The sequence below is a fragment of the Thamnophis sirtalis genome, unplaced genomic scaffold (assembly GCF_051295495.1).
Source record: "Thamnophis sirtalis isolate CommonGarterSnake01/CBP01778 unplaced genomic scaffold, rThaSir2_p1.2 scaffold_9, whole genome shotgun sequence".
Taxonomy (NCBI): domain Eukaryota; kingdom Metazoa; phylum Chordata; class Lepidosauria; order Squamata; family Natricidae; genus Thamnophis; species Thamnophis sirtalis.
Window position 1 is genome coordinate 610,219 of NW_028261389.1, and position 21,546 is coordinate 631,764.

The 21,546-nt window shown below is 54.5% G+C and overlaps 1 protein-coding gene across 2 annotated transcripts in view; it reads right to left on the reverse strand.

Moving 5' to 3' along the window:
* SHANK3 (SH3 and multiple ankyrin repeat domains 3) overlaps window positions 1–21,546 on the reverse strand; it is a 217,480-nt gene that overhangs the window by 133,034 nt on the left and 62,900 nt on the right. For both annotated transcript variants that reach the window (XM_087722598.1, XM_087722599.1), the window contains exons 6-10: window positions 19,440–19,607; window positions 18,413–18,529; window positions 17,594–17,671; window positions 14,654–14,720; window positions 7,349–7,655 (exon numbers count right to left, since the gene is read on the reverse strand). In XM_087722598.1, coding sequence (XP_087578724.1) covers window positions 7,349–7,655; window positions 14,654–14,720; window positions 17,594–17,671; window positions 18,413–18,529; window positions 19,440–19,607 — 737 coding nt within the window. The remainder of the gene's footprint in view (window positions 1–7,348; window positions 7,656–14,653; window positions 14,721–17,593; window positions 17,672–18,412; window positions 18,530–19,439; window positions 19,608–21,546) is intronic.

Sequence of the window (21,546 nt, forward strand, 5' to 3'; positions counted from 1 at the left end):
AAAGAAACTTTAACTCTGCAAAAGATCAGGAATACAGAAATTATCAAATACATATGAGAGGATAGAGAAAATTATCAAATACACATGTGAGTTTAGAAGAAGCTGGAAGACAGAGCATCTAACAGCAAAATATGATGAAGAAGTTGAGGATGTTTATCAAGTGGAAAACGTGGTGGTTAAACAAAAAAAAAAACAACAAAGTGGAAAATGAATATAAGGAAATTAAATTTGATGATATTTATGGTGATTGGTTTGTCTCTGAAAATGGAAAGAGTGAAATACTGAAATACGAACTAAATGGAGCGGAAATTTACCCCAGATGGCAAGATACAGAAGAAGAAAAAAACAAACGAATTTATGGACTTAAAAAGAGAAATTTTATTAGCAATATCATTGATAACACTACTGACAATCAAAGATAAGATGATTAGGGAAACAGAAGAAGGGCATCAAGATTACATGAGAGATCTTATAAGCAAGGAGTTGCTAAGAGGAGTCCATACAAAGTTGATTAAGGAGATGATTAGAGGACTGGCACCACAAATGGCAGCAGATATGAGACTGTTTTGCTACTGGAAAGATACAAGTTGATAAATGGAAGAGTAAGATTTAAAACTAGTTAAACTTGGTGTAATTTAGTGACAATAGATATAGTTAAATAAATAATTGATAATGTTACTAATGTATACAATGTGTAGTGTCATGATGAGTAATAATTGGATATGAAAATTGAATGGTACTCATGTAAGGAAGACTAGAAATCCCTTTGGATTATATATAAAAGTTAAAAAAAAGAACTAAGTTAGATACAGTTAAAGTTTTGATTATTAGGGAGAAAATGTTATGATACAGGGTATAGTTAAATAAAGGAGGGATAAGAATAACAACGTATATATAGATATGGGTATAACATAAGGAAACTGGATGCAAACTTTAAACAGTGATTTGGAAAGGAGGATTAGAAAACTTTGTTATTAAATATTATGGATGTTTAGCTAGAATAGGACATAAGCATTTACTGTTAGTGGAGGATTTTAGAAATAGTAATTGAAAGGCCAGTATGTGCTTATGTATTAAATCTTGGTATATTTTATGATGAAGGATGTTTAAACAATTATAGTCAAATGAAAATGGAGATATGATGATGGTGACATGTATAAATATCTGAGTTAAAATACTTGAGTTAATATGAAGTATGTTTGTTGACTGTGGAACAGATGCACGAAAGTCTTTTTGTAACCAACTGATACACTTTCTACAGCATGTAAAGAAGGATGTGTTGTGTTTGTTTTGAAAATAAAAAAAAAATATTAAAAAAAAAGACCCGAGAAGGATGCGGTGATCCTCGGGGTCAGTTCTCCAAGGCCACCTTGGCTTCAATGGGAAGACAGGAGTGTCAGCCACGAAGGACCCTCCCTGACCACGAGTGGTGGGGAAATTCCCTGAGCCTCCACGTCTTCCATCTCCACTGATAGTCCTGGTCTTCCCAGGTCCGACCTGCCCTTCACCTCCACCAAAGCCTCTTTGCAGGCTTTGCCCCTACGCTACAGTTTATAATTTAGATTTATTTAATATATGATGAAGAAGTTTTACAGAAATTGGGTAGGTCTAGTCCAGTTAAAGAAGGACGAGGGGGGACATGAGAGCATCTTCCAATATTTGAGGGGCTGCCCCAAAGAAGAGGGGGCTCAACCTCTTCTCCAAAGCACCTGAAGGCAGGACAAGAAGCAAAGGATGGAAACTTATTAAGGAGAGAAACAACCTAGAACTAAGGAGAAACTTCCTAACAGTCAGAACAATTAACCAGTGGAACTGCTTGCCACCAGAACTCCAGAAGGGCATCGTTTTTCCTGCGTGAACAGAGGGTTGGGCTAGAAAGCCTCCAAGGTCCCTTCCAACTCTGTTTTTCCGTTCTTTTCATCTCTGATCCCTCCTTGTACTGATAGAGAGGATGCAGCCTGTGGCTAATTTGGGCCAATTAATGCCACGTTTCACAGCCATGGGAGGAACCAAGAAAACCTCCCAGGTTCCCGTGACTTTCTCTCTCTTGGAGAAGAACGAGGCCCCCGTTTTTCAGACGATCGCGATCCCCCAAAGACTGCAGAGGGGAGAGCGACGCTGAGGGCGCACCCATAAAACACCAGCAGCCACTCTGGGTTCCCCTCGACCTTTTGTCGAGCCTCACCGAGATGCCTCTGACAGCCCAATCGCCCGCTGGGACAAACGACCCAAGAGGAGAACATCCATTAATTACCCAGCCTTGTCCCGAGCGTCCTTCCTTCCCCCGCACGGCCAGAATTAGCAAGAGCACAAGATCAGAGGCAAAACCACTGCTGCAAACCACTGCTGCAAAATAAGAGGGAAGCTCCTGAGAAGCCCCCTGCCAGCCTTGTGCAGAATAACGGAGGTGGAAGGAAGTCACCTTTGAGGTCTTCTAGTCCAACCCCCTGCTCAGACAAACGGCTGTCCAACCTCTTCTTAAAAGTCTCTGCTGTTGGAGCCCCCACAACTTCTGTCCTGCTGATTAACTCTTCTCACTGCCAGCAGATTTCTCCTTGCTTCCCTGCTTCTCTCCCTTGATTAGTTGACGGATTAGTTCCCATCCTTCTTCTTCTGCCTTCAGGTGCTTTGAAGAAGAGATTAACCCCCACCTTCTTTGTGGCAGCCCCTCAAATATGAGGGTGAATATGTCACCCCCTGGTCCTTCTTTTCATTAAGGTAGACGTAGCCAGTTCCTGCAACCGTTCTTCCTATGTATTATTAGCCTCCAGTCCCCTAATCCTCTTGGTTGCTCTTCTCTGCCCTCTTTCTAGTACTTTAGTTTAAGGAAGAGAATAAAATTTAACAGAGAGAAGAGTAAAGTTCTTTCTTTATCTCACAACGGCTCCACCAGCTGCCTCTCCAAAGCCCAGGAGCTGCCACATCCACGCCTGGACATGCAAGGGACCAGCATGCTTCCCCCCGCCACTTCACACAGCCTCCACTAACCCTCCCCCTCTTAGTAGGGCACCAGCCCCACCGGTTTCCCTCCCTTCCTGGGACCAGCTGATGTGGCAGATGCCAGAGGAGTCACTGGCGAGGGGCTCTCGACTAACATCTGCGGTGCGTGTCAACTTCTGTTAGGGATGCTCCTTTTCCCTTTTCTGATTTCATGCCTTTAATTTATTCGTTTTATTTTTGCTTATTTCTTGTCGCTCCCTTCGTAACATCACAGCCGTTTAGAGCCGGATGGCTTGAAGCCGTCAGATGACAATTGAAATTAAACTCATGTCCTGGGGATGCTTGTCTGAAGAAGGGACGGTGGTCAGCTTGAAGGGTTCCCCTGGGAAGCTTTGAGGGTCCCTCACATGTGTCGCCCATGGTGGGGTGGGGGCAGGGAGGTCATCTTGCTTCTTGGAAGAAGAGACACCCCCCAAAAAGGAGGGCCCAACTCCACCCAACCTTTCAGCCAAGGCCTCCAGGCTTCCTTCCTCCAGGACAAAAAGGGAGGTGGGCCACACAGAGTCTATCGCTAGCCTCCCGAAAAGAAGGAGCAGGGGGACATGAGAGCAGCCTTCCAATAACTGAGGGGCTGCCCCAAAGAAGAGGGGGTCCACCTGTTCTCCAAAGCAGCAGAAGACAAGAAGCAACGGGTGGAAACTAATCAAGGAGAGACGCAACTTGGAATTAAGGAGGAATTTCCTGACAGTGAGGACAATTAACCAGTGGAAGAACTTCCCTCCAGAGGTTGCGGATCCTCCAACACTGGAAGTTTTTAAGAAAAGATTGGACACCCCTTGGTCTGAAATGGTGTAAGGCCTCCTGTGCTTGAGCAAGGGGTGGGACTAGAAGACCTCCAAGGTCCCTTCCAACTTGGTTGTCCAATTACAGTTGCAAGTCAAGTCCTCCCGATCTGGTCTTTGTGGGGAGGCCTCCCCTGAGGGCCAGGTGGCCTCCCGTGAAAGCCTGAAGACCCGTCTTCTCCCTCTGGTGCCGGCAGAGGCTGGCCTGGGAGGGAGGTGGGGCCGATGGCCGATCTTTCGGAGGCTCTCAGGCCGAGTAGTTTTTAGGATGCTCTGCTTTGACATTTCACGACGTGCTTTCCCCAGATCACAAGGCGGAGATGGGTAAATGCAGCAGCGTATAAACCTATCCCACCCACCCACACTGAGCCCAAAGAATCCATCAAGCAGACGCCTGGCACAGGCCCCACCACCTGCTGACAAAAGCCAGACATTTGGAAGGCAGGAGCCTCCGTGCGGCCTTCAAACCTGTCAGCTCTCTTCCCACCGCAGGCCCAGGAGAGCCTCGCCTGAGTTCCCCCTGGATCGCTGCAGATGGAGCCACCTTGGTCTGTTTTCAGCCCCCCCCCACACCCGCTGTCCTTTCCTACTTTGACCAGGCAGCACAGGGCATCCCCCCTCCCACTTCCCTTCTCATGGCCGCCTGTGGCTGGGCCTCCCCTTCCCCTGGCCACTGGAGGCAGCCCCATCCTCCTTGGCCCGTTAGCCATGCAGGGGTGGGGAGGGGAGGAGGAGGGGGCTAGAGGGAGGGAAGAAGGGAGGCAGGAGGGCTCCAGCCAGGAAGAGAGGAGGTGGGAACAGGGGAGCCTCGAGAGGAGAAGGAGAAGGGGGGGGGCTGGGGAAGCCCCAGAAGAGAGGCGGTCTCAGGTCCGGAAGCCGGGAAAATCCATCTAACTGGATCCCTTTTAGCGGCTCCCCACTCAGCCAGCCCAGCACACAAAGCAGATCCGGCCATGAGCAAAAGGCCAGGAACCCCACCCGAAAGTCCAACTGAACTGATTTATCCCAACTAAAGCAGTCAACAGCTGCTTGGAGTCAGATAAGGGTCCAAGGGACTCACGCTGGGTTGGCTTTGGTACGTTTGTGGCTACGGAGAGATTCTAGGCTGGTTCCTCTTTTGACTCCGGCTCCAGGCTCTGCTTTGCCTACAGTTGCTGCCTCCTGCTCCTTCCAAAGGCAGCTTTCGCCCTTCCTTTCGCGTCTCCCCCTCCCCTCTCTCCATCAAGGGCTGAGGTGTTTCTTCAAAATGTTTTCTTACTTGGGGAGAAACCCCCCATCGTCTATAAACAGAGGCTCTTCTGGAGAGAGTTTGATCCACAGACACGGGAAGAAATGTGCAGCCCAGACTTGGGAATCAGCCAAGGGGCGCAGGGCCTGCCAACCTTCACCCGCAGGGGTGTGAGCTGGAGCATTGCGGCCCTTGCCTGGGCAGATCCATTTCTCTTCTGATGGTTCCCTCTGGTTGGGGGGTTCTTTGCCTAGCTCCCCCTGGGCTGAGGGTCTCATCCACCAGTCAAAGGAGACCAGGGAAAACTGTATATTGCGTGGGTCAGAAGGAGGGCGGAGGAGAGACTTAGGCTCCTTGTATCCCTGCCATCATCTGCTCCCTCTCCTCAGGATGGCGCTACAGGGCCTTGCACAAGACACAGGGAGACGTTTTCCCCTTGGGCCATCCCTCTGCTGAACATCGAAGTCTCGCAGTGCTGTGAGAACGTCCAGGCTCCCCGTTTCCCGGCTTTATTGCTAGCAGGCCGAGTCCCTGGGCTGCTGTAGGAGAAGCGATGGCCGAATCCAGGGGTGGAGCTGAAGGAGGAATCGGCCCAGAATCCCCTCGTAGCCACAAGCAACCTCAGCTTCCACTGCCCTCCTCTGACCCCCGGCAGGGGCCGAGCGCTAGTGGGGAAGGTTCCTCCGCAGAGGCTTTTAGCAGCCAATCCCTCCGACTGAACCTTCGCAAGCAGATCTGATCTTTTGTGCCTGACCAGCTGCGCTACGGATATTTGCTTTGGACGGTTTCAAAACGATTTCAGTCTTTTAATTGCCGTATTTTATTTGGAACTGTAAACTGCCCGGAGTCATTGATTGTGATGGGCAGCTGCAGAAATTGGATACATAAATAAAACAAAAAAGGCAGAAACTCTGACCCAGCTGCCCCCTCCAAGAAAATGAGCTCATCGCTTCCCCCCCCCCCCCGGACTGGAGGCGTTACACCCAAACGCCTCTGAAGAACCTGAAATGAGAGAAGCCTCTCAGGAGGAGGAGGAGGAGGAGAGACGGGGGCTCTGCCAGAATGGCCTTTGCGCAAGAGGGGCATCCCTTGAAGACCCCCGTGGGTGAGGCGGCCCCAAACAAAATGCGTCAGTGGGATACACCATGCCACTTGCCACTCATCCACAGGACCCAAAGGGCCTCCTCCCATCTGGAGCTCCTTTCCAGAAAACCGGGTCCTCTTGCTAGAAGTGGGGTGGAATCCCCCCATCCTCCCCCAAAGCCCCTGGGAATCCTCCCCCGTCTTCCAGAATCCACCCTCAAACCAACAGCACCTCAGCTAGGCGTCCAAGCAGCCCTGCCTGCGGGAGGGAACTGGGGGTCCAGCCGGCTCCCTCCAGCACCCCAGAACTCCAGGAGGAGGGAGTCGGTGGGATTCCCAGAACGCCAAAGCTCTGGTTGGGGAAGGTGCCCAGGTGGGTGGCTGGGGGCTGAAGCGCGAACCAAGATTGACTGTTGCCTCCAGCTACCTTCAGCCAGTCAGCAACCCCCCCCCCCCCCTGTGAATGGAGAAATGCTTAAGGAGAAGGAAACAGCCAGGAACCTGGTGCGAAGGTTTCATAGGTTGAAACGACATCTTTGCTCCTCGAGGTTCAGGCAGATCTTCCAGCTTCCTTCTGCCCAGCAGGGCGAAGCAGCCGCAGCTCTGCACAGGCAGAAGAGGCTGAACCCCCCCCCCCGGCAAACAACCCCCGCTTTAAGCAACTAAGCAGGATGAAGCCCAGGCACCGCCGACCCACCAGGAAAGGGCCTCCTGTGCTCCAGTCCAAGCGTCCGGAGAGGGTGGCACCCTTCGGAATCACGGTGGTGTCTCTGCTTGGGGCCGCCCACTCCAGATGTTACGGGAACAGTCCTCCCTTGCAACCCACCTGGGGGCCAAAGAGAGGGGGGCCTTCCTGGCTCAGAGGTTGAGTCCTTCCCATGCAGGACCAGGGAGAAAGAATCACGGAGGCAGCCAGTCATTAAAACCAGTGCTGTGGGAGTGGGGCTGGCCTAGAAACGGGAAGGCTGTGAGTTCTAGTCCTGCCTCAGGCATGGAAGCCAGCTGGGTGACGTTGGGCCGAGGTCCAGCCTTAACCATGAAAGCGTCTCTCTCACGCCAACCAACTCCACGGGGTCGTTGTGGAGGGGAAAGAGGAGAAAGGAGATGCACGCATGTTCTTCGCAGCCAGGAGTTACTTATAAAGGCAGATTAAAACCCCCGAAGGGACGCAGACTTCACAACCGGTCAGAGGAGGCGACCCAGCGGCGCCGAGGGCAGAGCGCGTCCCCCCCCCCCGTCGCGTCCGGCGGCTCACCTGGGCTTGGCGCGGCTGCTCCTGCGCAGGGAGGGCGCGTCGGCCTCCTTCTCCTCCCGCACGCGCTGCAGCGACGGGGAGCGGCTGTGGGCGCCGCGGGGCCCGGCCTCGCCCGCCGCTTCCCGCATCTGGGCCAGCAGCTGCGGGGGGAGGCCGCGGAGCGAGGGCGCCGGCGAGTAGGACGGCCGGCTCTCCGCCTTCAGGTTGTTGTCGCTGGCCGAGCGCTGGAGCAGGCGCGGGGAGGAGAGCCCGGCCGCCCCCATCAGCCGCCGCCGCTTGGTGTAGCTGGGGGTCTCGCGGAAAGGCACTGCGGGAGAGAGAGACAGAGGGGGGGGCGGTTAGCACGGCCGGACCACAACCACAAACCCCACAACGCTTCCCTCCCGAGGTCCTGGAAGCTCTCCGGAAGAGACTGGACGGCCGTCCGTCAGAAACCGTGCCCGGTCTGCCTGGCGGGGGTTGGACTAGCTGACCTCCAAGACCCCTTCCAACTCTGTTAATCTATTCCATTCGTAACGCGCTCCGGTGGACTTCAGGGCTGCGAGGCGCTTTGACTTCACGCGGGAAGAAAACCTCCCGGGCAGGACGGGGCTGTGCTGGGGGCGCAGAGCAGCTGGGACGTGGGAGCTGGGTGGGAGGGGGGGTTGCCAGAAGTTGGGGCTCTGCTGCTCCCGCCCCAGAGAAGCAGCCCAGCCCCCCACCCCTCCATCCCAGGAGGAACCTTTCCCCGCCCACCTGCCCACCCCAGCAGAAAAGACGCTGGGAGGCAGGGGAGGATGGCGGGACCCGGAGACGCCTCCCGGTTCTCACTTGGGGGCCCAGGCCCCCTTTCCGAGACCCCCACTCCCCCGGCTTCACTCAAGGCAGCCGGCAGCCCCGTAAGGGAGGGGGTGGGGTGGGGAACCTCCTGGGCACCAGGGACCGGTTCCGTGGAGAGTTTTTTCCGTGGGTCGGAGGGGACGGGGTTTCGCCTGCTGCCTGCACCCCCCCGGATGGGGCTTGGCTTGCTCGCGCGGCCCGGACTGTGGCTTCCCGGATCAGTGTCAGTCCAGGGACCGGGGATTGGGACCCCCGCCCTGCCCTTAAGGGACGGCTGCAGCTTTAGGTCTGCGCTGCTGACTTTCTAACCGCCTAAACCCCCCCCCCCCCCAGCTGGCTTGTGCCAAGAAACCCCCGGAGCCCCTTTTGCCGGTGGGAAGGTTTTTGGCTCCCGTTGGCCCCCTTCCCCCCCAGCCTTCTGAATGCCCCCAAATCGCAGCCAAATCTTTAAAAGGAGGTTTCTCCAACCTTTAAAAGGTTTTAAAGAAAAGGTTGGACAGCCATTTATGGGGAACGGCAGAGGGTCTCCAGCTTGACTAGGGGGCTGGACTAGATGACCTCCAAGCTCCCTTCCTACTCTTATACTATATTCTTGCCCTCCTGTGTGCTGGCTTCAAACTCTGGGATTCCAAGGGTCAGAAACGTTGGTCTCTTTAAAGGAGGGGGGTGGTCCCAATGCCTGCTTGGTGGGGCTTCGGAGGTGCTGTGGGTGGGATGGGTCCAAATCAAAGCAGCCCCCTGAAACTCCTGGTCTGTTGGCGGCCTGGACTCCCCGACTCCCTTTACTCTCAGCTTCATGGCCCAACTAGGTAACGTCAGCAGTTCTGGTGGGAAGTGGGGCTTGCTCTCAGTTGATGTTTATCTATTATCCCCGCTCCTTACTAGCACTGATGACGTTACCTAGTTTGGCCCATGAAACGGCTGCAAGAAAGCCACCCGGCTCAGAGAGCACCCCCCCCCCCATTTCGACCCCCTGTCCTAGAAGTATGTGAACATCCAGAAAACACCAGCATTCAGAAGTGACTCTAGTTTTAGTTCTTGCAGGTTCTGCATGGAATCCCATCTCTTTGGAGGGAAATCTTAGAGCCAAGGTGGCGCAGTGGTTAAATGCAGCACTGCAGGCTACTGCTAGATCAGCAGTTCAGCGGTTCAAATCCCACCGGCTCAGGGTTGACTCAGCCTTCCATCCTTCCGAGGTGGGTAAAATGAGGACCCGGATTGTTGTTGGGGGCAATATGCTGACTCTCTGTAAACCGCTTAGAGAGGCCTGAAAGCCCTATGAAGCGGTATATAAGTCTACTGCTATTGCTATTGCTATTGCTATTGCTGTCACCTCCGCTCCCAGCATCCTGTGCCATACTGGCGGAGGCTGCTGGGCGCTGTAGTTCGGCAGCATCTGACAGGCCGTCACTTCACCGGTAGCCCTCAACGTAGGACCACAATCGAGCCCAACATTTCTGTTGCTAAGCGAGGTGTTTCTTAGGTGGGTTTTGCCCCATTTTACAACCTTTCTTGCTACTGTCATTAAACGAATCGCTGTAGTAGTTTAGGGACACGGTTATTAAATGAATCTGGCTTCCCTGTGGAGTTTTGATCGTCTGAAGGTCGCAAAAGGGGATCAGGTCATAAATCTGAGTCAGCTGCCAAGCCATCCAAAGTTTGATCATCTGACCATGCGGTCGTAAGGGTTAAAAAAGAGCCACAAGTCCCCTATTTCAGTGCCGTTGTAATTTGGAAGGTCACTAAGTGAAATGTTGTAAGCCAAGGACTACCTGCATGGAGTAAGGCTCCCCCCCCTTTCTGTTTAAATAAAACCTGGCAAAAGCGATTTGCATTTCAAAGGCCCCCCTTTCTCCAAAGGCATTAAAAAGCATCGATTATTTGTTTGGCTTCCCTGGTGAATGGATGTCAGCCGTGCAGACGCTAATCGGGAAATGAGGAAGATTAAAGCCATAAATTATCATCACAGGAGGCAGCGCGAAGGGCTCATCCCCCCCTCTGGAAAACAGCAGGAGCCTTTCTGTACTGCAAGGAGGGAAGAGGCCCCCGTTCCTTATATAGCAGTGTTTCTCAACCTTGGCGACTTTCAGTCCTGTGGACTTCAACTCCCAGAATCCCCCAGCCAGCTATGCTGGCTGGGGGATTCTGGGAGTTGAAGTCCACAGGACTGAAAGTCGCCAAGGTTGAGAAACACTGCCTTATAGGGTGTGTCTGTCTGTCTGTCTGTCCTGAGGCAGGTGGGCTGCAATCCCACAGGAGGAGAGGTTCGTCCATCGTCCATCCGGGTCATGGTTGTCCCAAAGGTGCTTTTTCCAAAAGGCAGGCTGGACTTTCTTGGGTCTCCCCCCCCCCCCACCTTGAAAATGCTCCAGGAAGCTGCTTCTTCAGTTCTTCTTCTTCTTCAGTTCAATTCAGAACTGAAGAAGCTTCTTAGATGAGAAGCGAAACTTTTCAAGGAAAAAAAAAACCCCAAGGAAGTCCAGTTGCCTTTTGGAAAAAGCACTTTGGGGATCTCAAAGGAGGGTGTCTGTGGGGGGGGGGGGGCAGAAAAGAAAAGGCCCATGGGGGGTGGGGGGCTGAGGATAACGTGCCTTCAAGGGGTCTCTCCCTGGTGAATCCTACCGGATAGACAGAGGCTGGGGGGAGACGGTGGCGATAGCTACCCCTTGGGCCAGGTAGGTCGACCCTCTCGAAGGATGCAAACGACCAGCTGTCTGCAAGGACTGTCAATCCCCCCATTCCCCATCAACCAGTCAGAACTGAGGAAGCTCCTTGGATGAGAAGCGAAGCCTCTTCAAAAGGAAAAAAACCGGAAAGTCCAGTTGCCTCCTGAAAAAAAGCACCTTTGGGACACTAAAGCAACTGTTCTAAGTCAAGGACTTCCGGGGGTCCTAGGGAGAGGCACCAAGGGAGCAGGGCTTCCTGATCCAGGAGTGGGCACTATTGCCACAGCAGAGACGTGGGCAGAGGGCTTCCCGGCCATGGAGGCCACCTCCCTCTCAAGCAGGACGATCCGTGGGTCCAGGAGGAGCCAGTGGACTCCAAGGGGCCCATCCAGAACCCCAGATGGAAGACATCCATGGCCCCAGTTGGCATCCGAAGCCAGCTGCCCCAAATTGCTAAGGCTGAGCTGGCACAGCCTGATCCCTTCTGCCCCCCCCCCCCCCGGCTGCATCGCTTCCTTGGCGCAGGGTCCAGAGGTGGGGCTGGAATCCCCACGTACTTAGGATGCCTGGCCCTGGGTTGATGGGCGTGGAGATGCGTGTGGGGTGGAGGTGTGTGGGTGGGAGGGAGGGAGGGAGGGAGGGAGCAGGGCACTCTGATCAGTCCACCCTCCTGGGAGCAGGTGGTTCAGACTGCCAGGAAAGCAGGAGGTTGGGGCTGTTCAGAGGAGTCTAAAGATTAAGTGCAATCTTAAGTTTTCTATTAAGAATCTGCCCAACTGACCGGGAAGGGAAATGAGGTGGGCTGGACACAGATCTCTCCTGAGTGTGAAGGGACTCGTGACTTGTGGCGTGTTTGACCCCTCCATCTGGTCACCTCCGACCGGTGGTCCTCCATCTACTCCCAGGAGGAGGAAGGAGAAGAATTACTACTGCCCTCCCCCTTCCAACCTCCAGAGTCTACGACGGATGGTGGCGAAGGCAGCTGAGATTTCGAATGAGACCCCCAGGGCTGAATTTACCCATCTCAGGCCTACCAGCCATTCATTTGGGCAGTGGTCTCCCAAAAAAGCTTTTGATCTCATGGTTTTGCCCCTGGCAAGGAGCTGGAATGTTAAGGTGACGCTGGTTTTATGTAGAATTGAAGGATGTCCCCGAAGCCACTTGGCTTCATTGCATTGTGGTTAATTTTATTTGCCTTTTGTGGTTTTAATAGCTGCCCAGAGTCACGGGGCAGGCGTATCAAATGGAAGGGAGGAAAAAGGGAGAGAGGAAAGGAAGAGAAAGGAGGGGGGAGGGGAGGGGGAGGAAAAGAGGAAGGGCAAGAAAAGGAAGGGAAGGAGAGGACAGGAATGGAGAAGGGGAAGGGAAGGAGGAAGGGGAAGAAAAGGAAGGGAAGGAGAAAAGAAAGGAGAAAGGGAAGGGAAGGAGGAAGGGGAAGAAAAGGAAGGGAAGTCAAGGGAAAGGCCTTTGGAGCAGGTCTTGAGCTGAATCCAGACTGGAACGGATAATCTAGAATAATCCGTCCTCATCTGGAGATAACATTCCTACCATTTCAAATTCCACCTCATCCCCCTTCCTCAGATTTTAAAGCCCTTCCCAGCCAGGAGTTCTGGCTTCCTCTAATGACCAGCATTGATTTCAGATGTCCTGTTAATCTTGATAGCAGCCAATTAAATTGACATCCCTTCATGGTTGTTTGTATGATTGGTTACGCTTTAATTAGCCATCTGACCCAGCAACGGCGGCAAGATTTTCTTCCTTAATTGGTTTCTCTGGCAGGCCGCAGCCAAGAGCCCCCCCCTTCCCCCCCCCAAGGACAGGGCCGCCCTGCTCTCCTCCGCTGGCTCTGGAGGCCCCTTTGGAGAGTTTCCCCCAGAGCAAAAAGGGGTGGAGGGAGCAACGCCCGAACGGTCCCCCCAGCCCCAAAACCACAGGAGGAATTTATTCATTTACTGGTTTTGGATTTATTTCATTCCGAGAGCCGCTCAGCTCAGCAAACGAATTTGGGCGGCTCTCAATTCAGGAACACATCCAGGTCGTCCCCCACTTACGGCAGAATTGAGCACAACGTTTCTGTTGCTAAGTGAAACCTTGGCGAAGGGAGTTTTGCCCCATTTTACAACCTTTCTTGCCACAATTGTTAAGTGAATTGTTGCAGTTGTTAAGTTAGTGACATGGTCGTTAAGTGAATCTGTTTCCCCCCACTGACGTTGCTTGTCAGGAGGTCGCAAAAGGGGATCCCGGGACCCCGGGACACGCGCACTGTCATAAATGTGAGTCAGTGGCCGAGCGTCTGAATTTTGATCACGTGACCACGGGGGGGGGGGGGGGCTGCAACGGTCATACGTGCGAAAAATGGTCACAGGTCCCTTTTTTCAGTGCCGTTGTAACTTTGGTCACTAAATGAACTGTTGTATGTCGAGGACCACCTGTGCTGCAATTAAGATCTTAAAGGACATTTTAAAAGAACAAAGAGCCTTCAAAGGCCCAGTTCAAGGACATCCAGGGCGAAGGTGCAGGTGGCATCCCAGGCTTTACCCAGAGGCAAGAGGTGGGGGGGGGGCTTCCTAGGGGCAGGGCCCCAGATCCAGGCTGTGAAAACCCATAGGGCACTGCGGGTGTGTGTGGTTCTGCCCTAGGAAGAGAGTGGACTAGATGATCTCCACAGTACCTTCCTCCCTGTCTCCGATTCCCTGGTCTCCCCGGCTGCCCTCTTCCTGGCCCTGAGACCCTTTTCCCTTGGAGCCCCCTCCCCTCAGCAGGGACCCCGTGTATCTGGGGCCCCAGGGCTCCTGGCATCTCCAAAGGGCTGGAGGGGGGGGGTCAGGCTTTGCCCTTGTTTCTTTGGGGCTCCGTGGAGCCCCTGAGCCCTGCCAGCCGCAGCACTGGGGAAGCCCCCCCCCCTGCCTCAATGTGGGGACTTTCTCCCGTGCCCTTCAAACTCTCTTTTGAAGAAGAGATGGGACACTTGTCTGAGACAGGGTAGGCCCTCCTGATGGAGCAGGGGCTGGACTAGAAGACCTCCACGGTCCCCCCTTCTTATCCTGTCCTTTCGGTAGCCCATGTCAGGCTGGGGGCAGGGGGCGGGGAGCGCACCCCTCCTGTTCCCAGATCCTCTGCTGATCCCGTTTCGAATGAGATCCTTTTTCCAAGGGAGCCCAAAGGCAGAGAAGCCAATTAAGGAAGAAACCCTTGCTGTCATTTCTGGGCGATGTCGTTAATTAAACTGTAACAAATCATACAATTACATACACCGTGTGGGGACATCAATATAATTGGTTCCTCTCAAAACGCCGCCTCCCGGCTGCCACCTCAGGATCAGCTGCCTGGCTGCTCCCCCAAACCTGGCAGCCCCCTTTCTCCCCCCCCCTTCAGGACTCCCCCAGCAGCCCCCGAGTTCAGCCCCTGATTCCGTGCCTGGGGCTGCAGGGCGGCTGGGAGAGAATCTGCAGCCGTGCCATGCGGGGGGGGGGGGGGGCTTAGCTGCCCTCCAGGTGCCTCTTTTCCCAGCCGGCGTGCCAGGTGTGGGCACCCAGGATTGGCAGGAAGGAGGGCAGGCTGGCCAACCGGCCAATGCTCTGGCTGAAGTCAAGCCACTGGACCTGGACTTACCCAGTGGCTGGGGAGCCTTAGAGAGTGACATGGCAGGCTGACTCTGCCCGCACTCAGCAGTTCGATCCTGACCAGCTCAAGATTGGGTCGACCTTCCATCCTTCCGAGGTCGCTCAAATGAGGACCCAGAGGCCGACCCTTAGAGAGACACCCCCCCCCCTGGCCGGGGCTTCCAGGCCCTACAAAAGGCCAAAGGTCACACACTTACCAACATCGGACTCTTTGTGGGTTTTGATGATTTCCGCCAGTTCAAAGTTGCCCGCAATGATGGCCACCTGCAAGCAAAGAGGAGCCGGTTGGCTGCTGACCACAAAGAGTTCTTCGAGGGCCACTCTGCCTCACAACAGCCCTGCGAAGTAGGCCCTTTGACTTCTTACAAGGAGAGAGGGATGGACGCGCTCCGCCCCAGCTGCCAAGCCCAGGAAGAGCCGGGCATGGTGAAGGGGGTTCTTGGCCCCTTGGGAGGGATGCCCGGTGGGCTCAGGAGAAAAGGGCCAGGGACCCTTGCGTGCCCCATTCAGCCCCCTTGCCAAGGATACCGGGGCTCGGCCTACACTCCTCCCTGTGCTTTTATTCAGGGGGGAAGAAAGAAGCAGCTCCAGGCCCCCCCCTCAGGCTGGGGAGACTCTGACATCTCCGAGGCCCACTTCAGATGGGGGTCCGGAAGAGGCAGAATTCAGTCGCCCACCCCACCAGCAAGTGGAAGCTACACAATTCAGTTGGGGCAGTTGGGATGCCCTCTGTGCCCCGATGCCCCTCTCCTAGAGATCGCACAGCCGTGTGGTGGAGAAGGCTGGCAGATGGGGCTGGAGAGAGAGGGAGCCTGGTGGAGGAGTCAAACGGGGACTTAGGCTGCCTTCCCTACGTGGGGAGATGAGGGTGACGTCTGGCCCCCTTTCAGTGCCCTTCAACCTTATGCAATGGGGCCCCCGGAGCAAACTGCTCATCTGGGAAGATTCCCGTAAAAGAAGCACAGAGCAATAAAGAAGCCGATTGAAGTCTTGCCAACCCAGCTGTGGGTCCAAGCAGAAGGGGAGAAGGGGCAGCGGGGAGGCTGAGCTGGCCCCACACGGCTCCCCTTCTCCAGCTCCGCACCAGGGGGAGGGATTCGGGGCTGCTCGGGGTGCTCCTCCTGGTGTGTCCCCCTCCCTGGGCCCCAGAGGAGACACCGTCCGGAGACTCCGCCTTTTCCCTGAGGACTTTCGGGCAGAGGACAGGGGGCTCTGGCAGGGGTCTCATCCCCCCCCTCCCCAGGCCTGGAACTGCAACTGATCCAAGACGCCTCTTTCTGACTTGAAGTATGTAATGGATACCGAAGGGCGCGAAATGCAGCTCTCCAAGTGGACAAATCACGAAGCGGCTGCCTTACCTGGGCCCAGACAGGTGGGGGGAGGGGGCTCGTGCCAGTAGCAGGGCTTCAAGGGGACGGGAGGAAGAGCCCAAGGGGACTCCGGGGCCCCTGGAAACGGGTTTGGTCAAGAAGAGAGAGCCCCGATCCCAAACGGCCCGGGTCCTTCTCTGGGGCAAGTCTTGCTCCATGGTTTGATAGAGCAGCTGAATCCCACTTCAATGACAGGACAACAGTGGGAGGGGGCCTGCGAGGTCTTCTAGTCCAACCCGCCCCCCACTCAGGCAGGAGACCCTGTGCCATTTCAGACAAGTGGCTGTCCAGTCTCTTCTTTAAAAACCTCCAGGGATGGAGCCCCTCCCCCCTCCAACCTTTTAAGGCAACTTCTGTCCCACTGGTTAACTGTCCTCCCTCTTAGGAACGTTTCTCCTTAGTTCCAGGTGGCTTCTCTCTTTGATTAGTTTCCGTCCATTGTTGCATCTCTTGCCTTCAGGGGCTTTGGAAAATAGGTGGACTCCCCTCTTCTCTGTGGCAGCCCCTCAAATGAGCCGAGGTGGCGCAGTGGTTAAATGCAGCACTGCAGGCCACTTCAGCTGACTGCAGTTCTGCAGTTCGGCGGTTCAAATCTCAGCGGCTCAGGGTTGACTCAGCCTTCCATCCTTCCGAGGTGGGTAAAATGAGGACCCGGATTGTTGTTGGGGGCGATATGCTGACTCTGTAAACCGCTTAGAGGGGGCTGAAAGCCCTATGAAGAGGTATATAAGTCTAACTGCTATTGCTAAATATCAGAACACTGCTCTCCTGTCACTCCTAGGGTCCTAGTCCTTCCCCCCCCCATTAGACTAAACATACCCAGTTCCTGCAATTCTTCTTCCTATGTTTCAGCCTCCACTCCCCTAATCCTCTTTCTTGCTCTTCTCTGCACTCTTTCCAGAGTCCCCACATCTTTTCTACATCATGGCGACCAAAATGCCGTATTCCAAGTGTGGCTTTTACCAAGGCCTTATAAAGTGGTATTAACCCTTCAGGTGATCTTGATTCTCTCCCTCTGTTGATGCAGCCTAGAACTGTGTTGGCTTTTTTGGCAGCTGCTACACACAGCTGGCTCCTGTTGAAGCAGTTGGCCACCAGGGGTGGGGCAGGGGGCGGAAGGGGAACGTTCTTGCCAGCCTCTGCTTTGCTGCTGCTTTGGCTGCCATTGAAATGGGGGGGGGGCATGGTATTTGGGAGGGGAATCATGATGTGCTGGAGGAAGATTCTAGACACTGACCTGACCATCTATCTGTGCATGTGGAGGAAGGGAGTTTCCCGCCAGGGTTAACTGCCCAGCATTCCATCCTGGTGATGCTTTTTGAAGTTATCTCCCACCTGACGGTTGGGTGAATTATAATTGGACGATGGACTGGGGTGCCAAGGGGGGGGGGGGATTGACCTATACATGATATTCTTTGGCCTCCCAGGGTGTGCTGCCCCCTCAAAGGGGTGGGTGTGAGCAGCCCCCGCCTCTTCCTTCTCTTGCATTCCTGGGTAGGAGAGGGATGGAGACCCTCTGCACCCCTCTGAAGTCTCTCACCCCCCCCCTTCTCTCTCTCCTGTGTCAGAGGAGGGAGCAGAGATTTGGATTTTGGATTTTATTCAATTTATAGGCCGCCCTATTCCCCGAAGGGACTCAGGGCGGCTGAACAAAGCCAAGGGAGGGGAAATTACAAAAAGAAGACCAAGACAAACAGACAATACAAACAATTTAAAAGCACATAAAAGGGTCCCTCTTCCAGAGCGCCCCCCCCCCAATGCTCCTACCTGGAAGGCCGTCTGGCTGTTGTAGTTCCGGATATCCTTGCTGGCTCCCCGGAAGAGGAGAACCCGGGCGCAGCTCTCCTGGCGGGGAAAAGAGGGGCAGCGTCAGAGCTCCTTCGCGCTGGGCAGAGAGGCGGCGTCTCTGGCCTAGTTCAGCCAAGGGTGGCTCTGGAGGGGCCCCCCAGGGCTTCCCTCCCTTCTTGGCTGCAACCTTCCCCGTGCATTGTGGGGAAAAGGAGGGAGGTTTTGGGCCCCAGTCCTGTAGTCTGTGACCCCAGGAGGACGGGGCAGGGTCCCTCCCCGCTCTCCTGCCCTCTCCCCCAGCCCACCTCCATCCTCAGCCCAGAGGAGGGTGTTGGCCTTGTGGTCCCAATTCCTGGATTCGGACAAGGGAGCCAACCCAGGCTAGCCCTGAGCTACCTCCGGTTACCCCTTGCAAGAGGACACCCCCCCCCCAGGGCTGGAGGCCCAAAAGGGCAGCACTGGGGTGGGAATTTGACCCCCCCCTCCTCCCTTCACCAAGTCCACCTTCCTTGGAGCAGGATTGAAAAGTAATCAATGGAACTTGGTGTTAACTTTCGGGGAGGAAAAGAAGGAAAGGAGAAAGGAGTGGAGGATGGACTCCAGGGTGGGAGGCCAGGATTCCTGCCAGACGAACCCCTCATCCAGGGCCAGGTCAGAATCTTCAGAAGGACCAACAAGCCCAGAAGGCTGAGCCACCCCCCCTGCTCAGCTCCTTTGACACCTGGTGATGCTTGAGTGCCCCTGGGGAGGGGAGGGGCTGGGGTGTGCATGGGTGTGTGTGTGTGTGGGGTGGCTCACCTGGTTGTAGAGGGCGCAGATGTGCAGGGCAGTGTTTCCCGAGGCGTTCTGGGCAGTCATGTCCGCCCCATAGAAGAGGAGGTGCTCCAGGTGCTGGACGTGTCCGTAGCGGCAAGCCTGCCCAGGAGACACGAAGGCGGGACTCGCACTCACAGCCCCCTCCAAGGCCCGCCACCCCCTTGTGCTACAGCTCCCACTCTGGATTCCAAACCCCATGGTGCCCACCGTCCCCTCTGGCGCCAGCCAGGCTGCCTTCCCAGAGCCCACTGGGCCCTTCCCCCAATTCCGAATTACTCCCCATTTTATTTATTGGTTAGATTGATCTCCCTGACGAGGCAGCTGAAGAGCAGCTCTGGCCAAGGACTCCAGAACACAGGCGGTCCCGGACTTACGACCACAACGGAGGCCGAAATGTCTGCTGCTAAGCGAGACGGCTGTTAAGTGAGTTTCCCCCATTGTATGACCTTTCTTGCCACCGTTGTTAAGTGAATCACTGCGCGTGATAAGTTAGTGACGGTTGTTAAGTGAATCTGACCTCCCTAGTGACTTTGCTGGTCGGAAGGTCACAAAAGGGGATCACGCCACATCGCAACCGTCATAAATATGAGTCAATTGCCAAGCCTCTGAGTTTTGATCCCGTGACCAGAGGGATGTGGCAACGGTCGTAAGGGTGAAAAATGGTCATAGGTTGCTTCTTTCAGTGCCCTTGTTACTAAACAAACGGTTGTAAGTAGAGGACTACCTGTAGAATTCGGAGGCAGGAGAAGTGGTGGGGGGGAGGGCTGAATGCCCACATTGTTTTAAAGCTTCCCCCCCCCCGCACACACACGGACTGCAGGGTGGTCTCCCAGTCACCCCCCTCCCCTGCCAGGTGGGCATTCAGCCCTGGGCTCCTCCCTCTCAGAGAGGCCCCTCTGCCACACAGCAAACGGGCTGGGGGCATTTCCACCTGGGCCCACTCGCTTCCCCCCCCACCCCCACTAAGCTTCTGCGCCCCCCACTGGCACCCGGCGCTGGCATGGCTCACCTGGTGGATCTCTTGCCAGCCGTTCTCATCGATGCAGCCCACCTTGGCGTAGTCGTGCAGGAGGAGCTCGCAGCAGTAGGGGTCCCCCCCAACCATGACACTGTGGTACAGGGGGGTCAGCCCCCGGCTGTCCTTGTAATCCGTAGAGGCACCCAGGTCGAGCAGCGTCTGTGCAAAGGAAGCCACGGGGGGGGAGGGGGCATCAGGAGGGCTGGGCATCCCTGGCCGATCCGGGGGGGGGGGGCAGAAGAAGTCCACAAAGGATGGGGAGGGGTGGGCTGGTGGGGGCCAGAGCTGTCCTTCCCAAAGGGATTTCTCCCTCTATGCCCACTGCCAGGTTGCCTTAAACTCAAACATACACATATTTTTTATTTATTTTGATTGATTGATTAAATAAATCTAATGCTGTATTATTAAGTGGTTAATCTTTGGTGAGATTCACAGCCTTTGAGGCTGGTTGGTAGCTCAACAGCTCGAGTCCTAACCAAGGACCTAGGAACCGTTAAGGTAACGTCGGAGGTTATAAGCTGTTCCAAGTAGGGAGGTTTTGTTGTAGAATCAGAATGTTCAAGTCTGATAAATTTAGAATTTCCAAATAGAGAGGGAGCCCTTTAGGTATTGCTCCAAGGGCTCCAATTACAATCGGGACAACACACGATTTCTTTTCCCACAGTCGCTCAACTTCAATTTGCAAGTCCCGGTACTTTGTGATTTTTTTCTTGCTGTTTATCTTCAATCCATGCATCTCCAGGTATTGCAATGTCAATGAACCATACTTTTTTTTCTTCTCAACTATTACTATGTCAGGTGTGTTGTGGGCCAAGTGCCTGTCAGTCTGGATTCTGAAGTCCCACGAGATCTTGACTTCCTCATTCTCTAAAACCTCCTCAACCTGATGGTCCCAGGGGTTTTTGCTGTACTCAAATCCAAACTTTTTGGCACAATTTCCAGTGAATGGTCTTAGCAACGCGGTCCTGGCGTTGGAGGTAGTCAGTTTGTGAAAATTTCGTTGTAACTGGGCTTTCTTGGATTTCTTTTCCTTTGAAAGCTTTTCACTTCTCATCTGAGAAGCTTCTTCAGTTCTAGCTGAAGAACTGAAGTTAGAACTGAAGAAGCTTCTTAGATGAGAAGCAAAATGTTTTCAAAGGAAAAAAAAAAACCCAAGGAAGTTCATTTGTCTTTTGGAAGAAAAGCCCCTTTGGGAGGAACCATGAACGGGATGATTGAAAACCTCCAGAGACCGACTCTAGTGAATCCATCCTGAGCAGGGGTTGGGCTAGATGACCTCACACTCCCTGGAAAGTGCAAATCATCCAGGTTATCACCTTATAAAGCTCCTCCCTCCCTCTGGATAAAAACACTCACACCTACAACCAACCTAGCCCCCCCCCCCCCATTTCCTTATGGACCTGTCCAGAAGTGCTTTATACCAGTGTTTCTCAACCTTGGCAACTTGAAGATGTCTGGACTTCAACTCCCAGAATTCCCCAGCCAGCGAATGCTGGGAGTTGAAGTCCAGACATCTTCAAGTTGCCAAGGTTGAGAAACACTGCCTTATACAACCGGGGGAGACTCTCCCCTCTATCCGCCCAGCTGCCGTTTATTATCCCTGCCTGCTTCCATCCATCACCGGCCCTTCTTATGGCAGCCCTCGGAGGCATCCATCATCCTGGCCTATTTAAGGCCGGCGGACTCTCCACCCCCCACCCCCCCAGGCACAGGCAGGCAGGCTGCCCCTCCCTCGCTGGCTTCCCCCACCCCCAGGGCTGGCTGCCAAAGGTCCGAGGGGTGCTGGGGGCACCTGGGCAGGCCCACAATTTGGATCCTGGGACAGAAGCTTCCAGGAACTGCGGCCGATGCCTTTGGATCCCATTTGGGGGTTGGCAAAGATGCCTCCCCCAGGGCAGAATGCGAAGGTGGTCAGATGTGCGTATGTGGACCCCACACGACGGCTTCCTCCTTGGTGCCCTCTGAGCTCGGCAGTTTCCTTGCAGGCGTTTCGTGAGCCGGAAGGGATGGGGGGGGGGGTCTCATCAAGGGGTTTGCCCTGCCAGTCTGGTTAGGCTGAGGTTGACCGCTTGTTTGTCTGAATCGGCAGTTCCTTGAC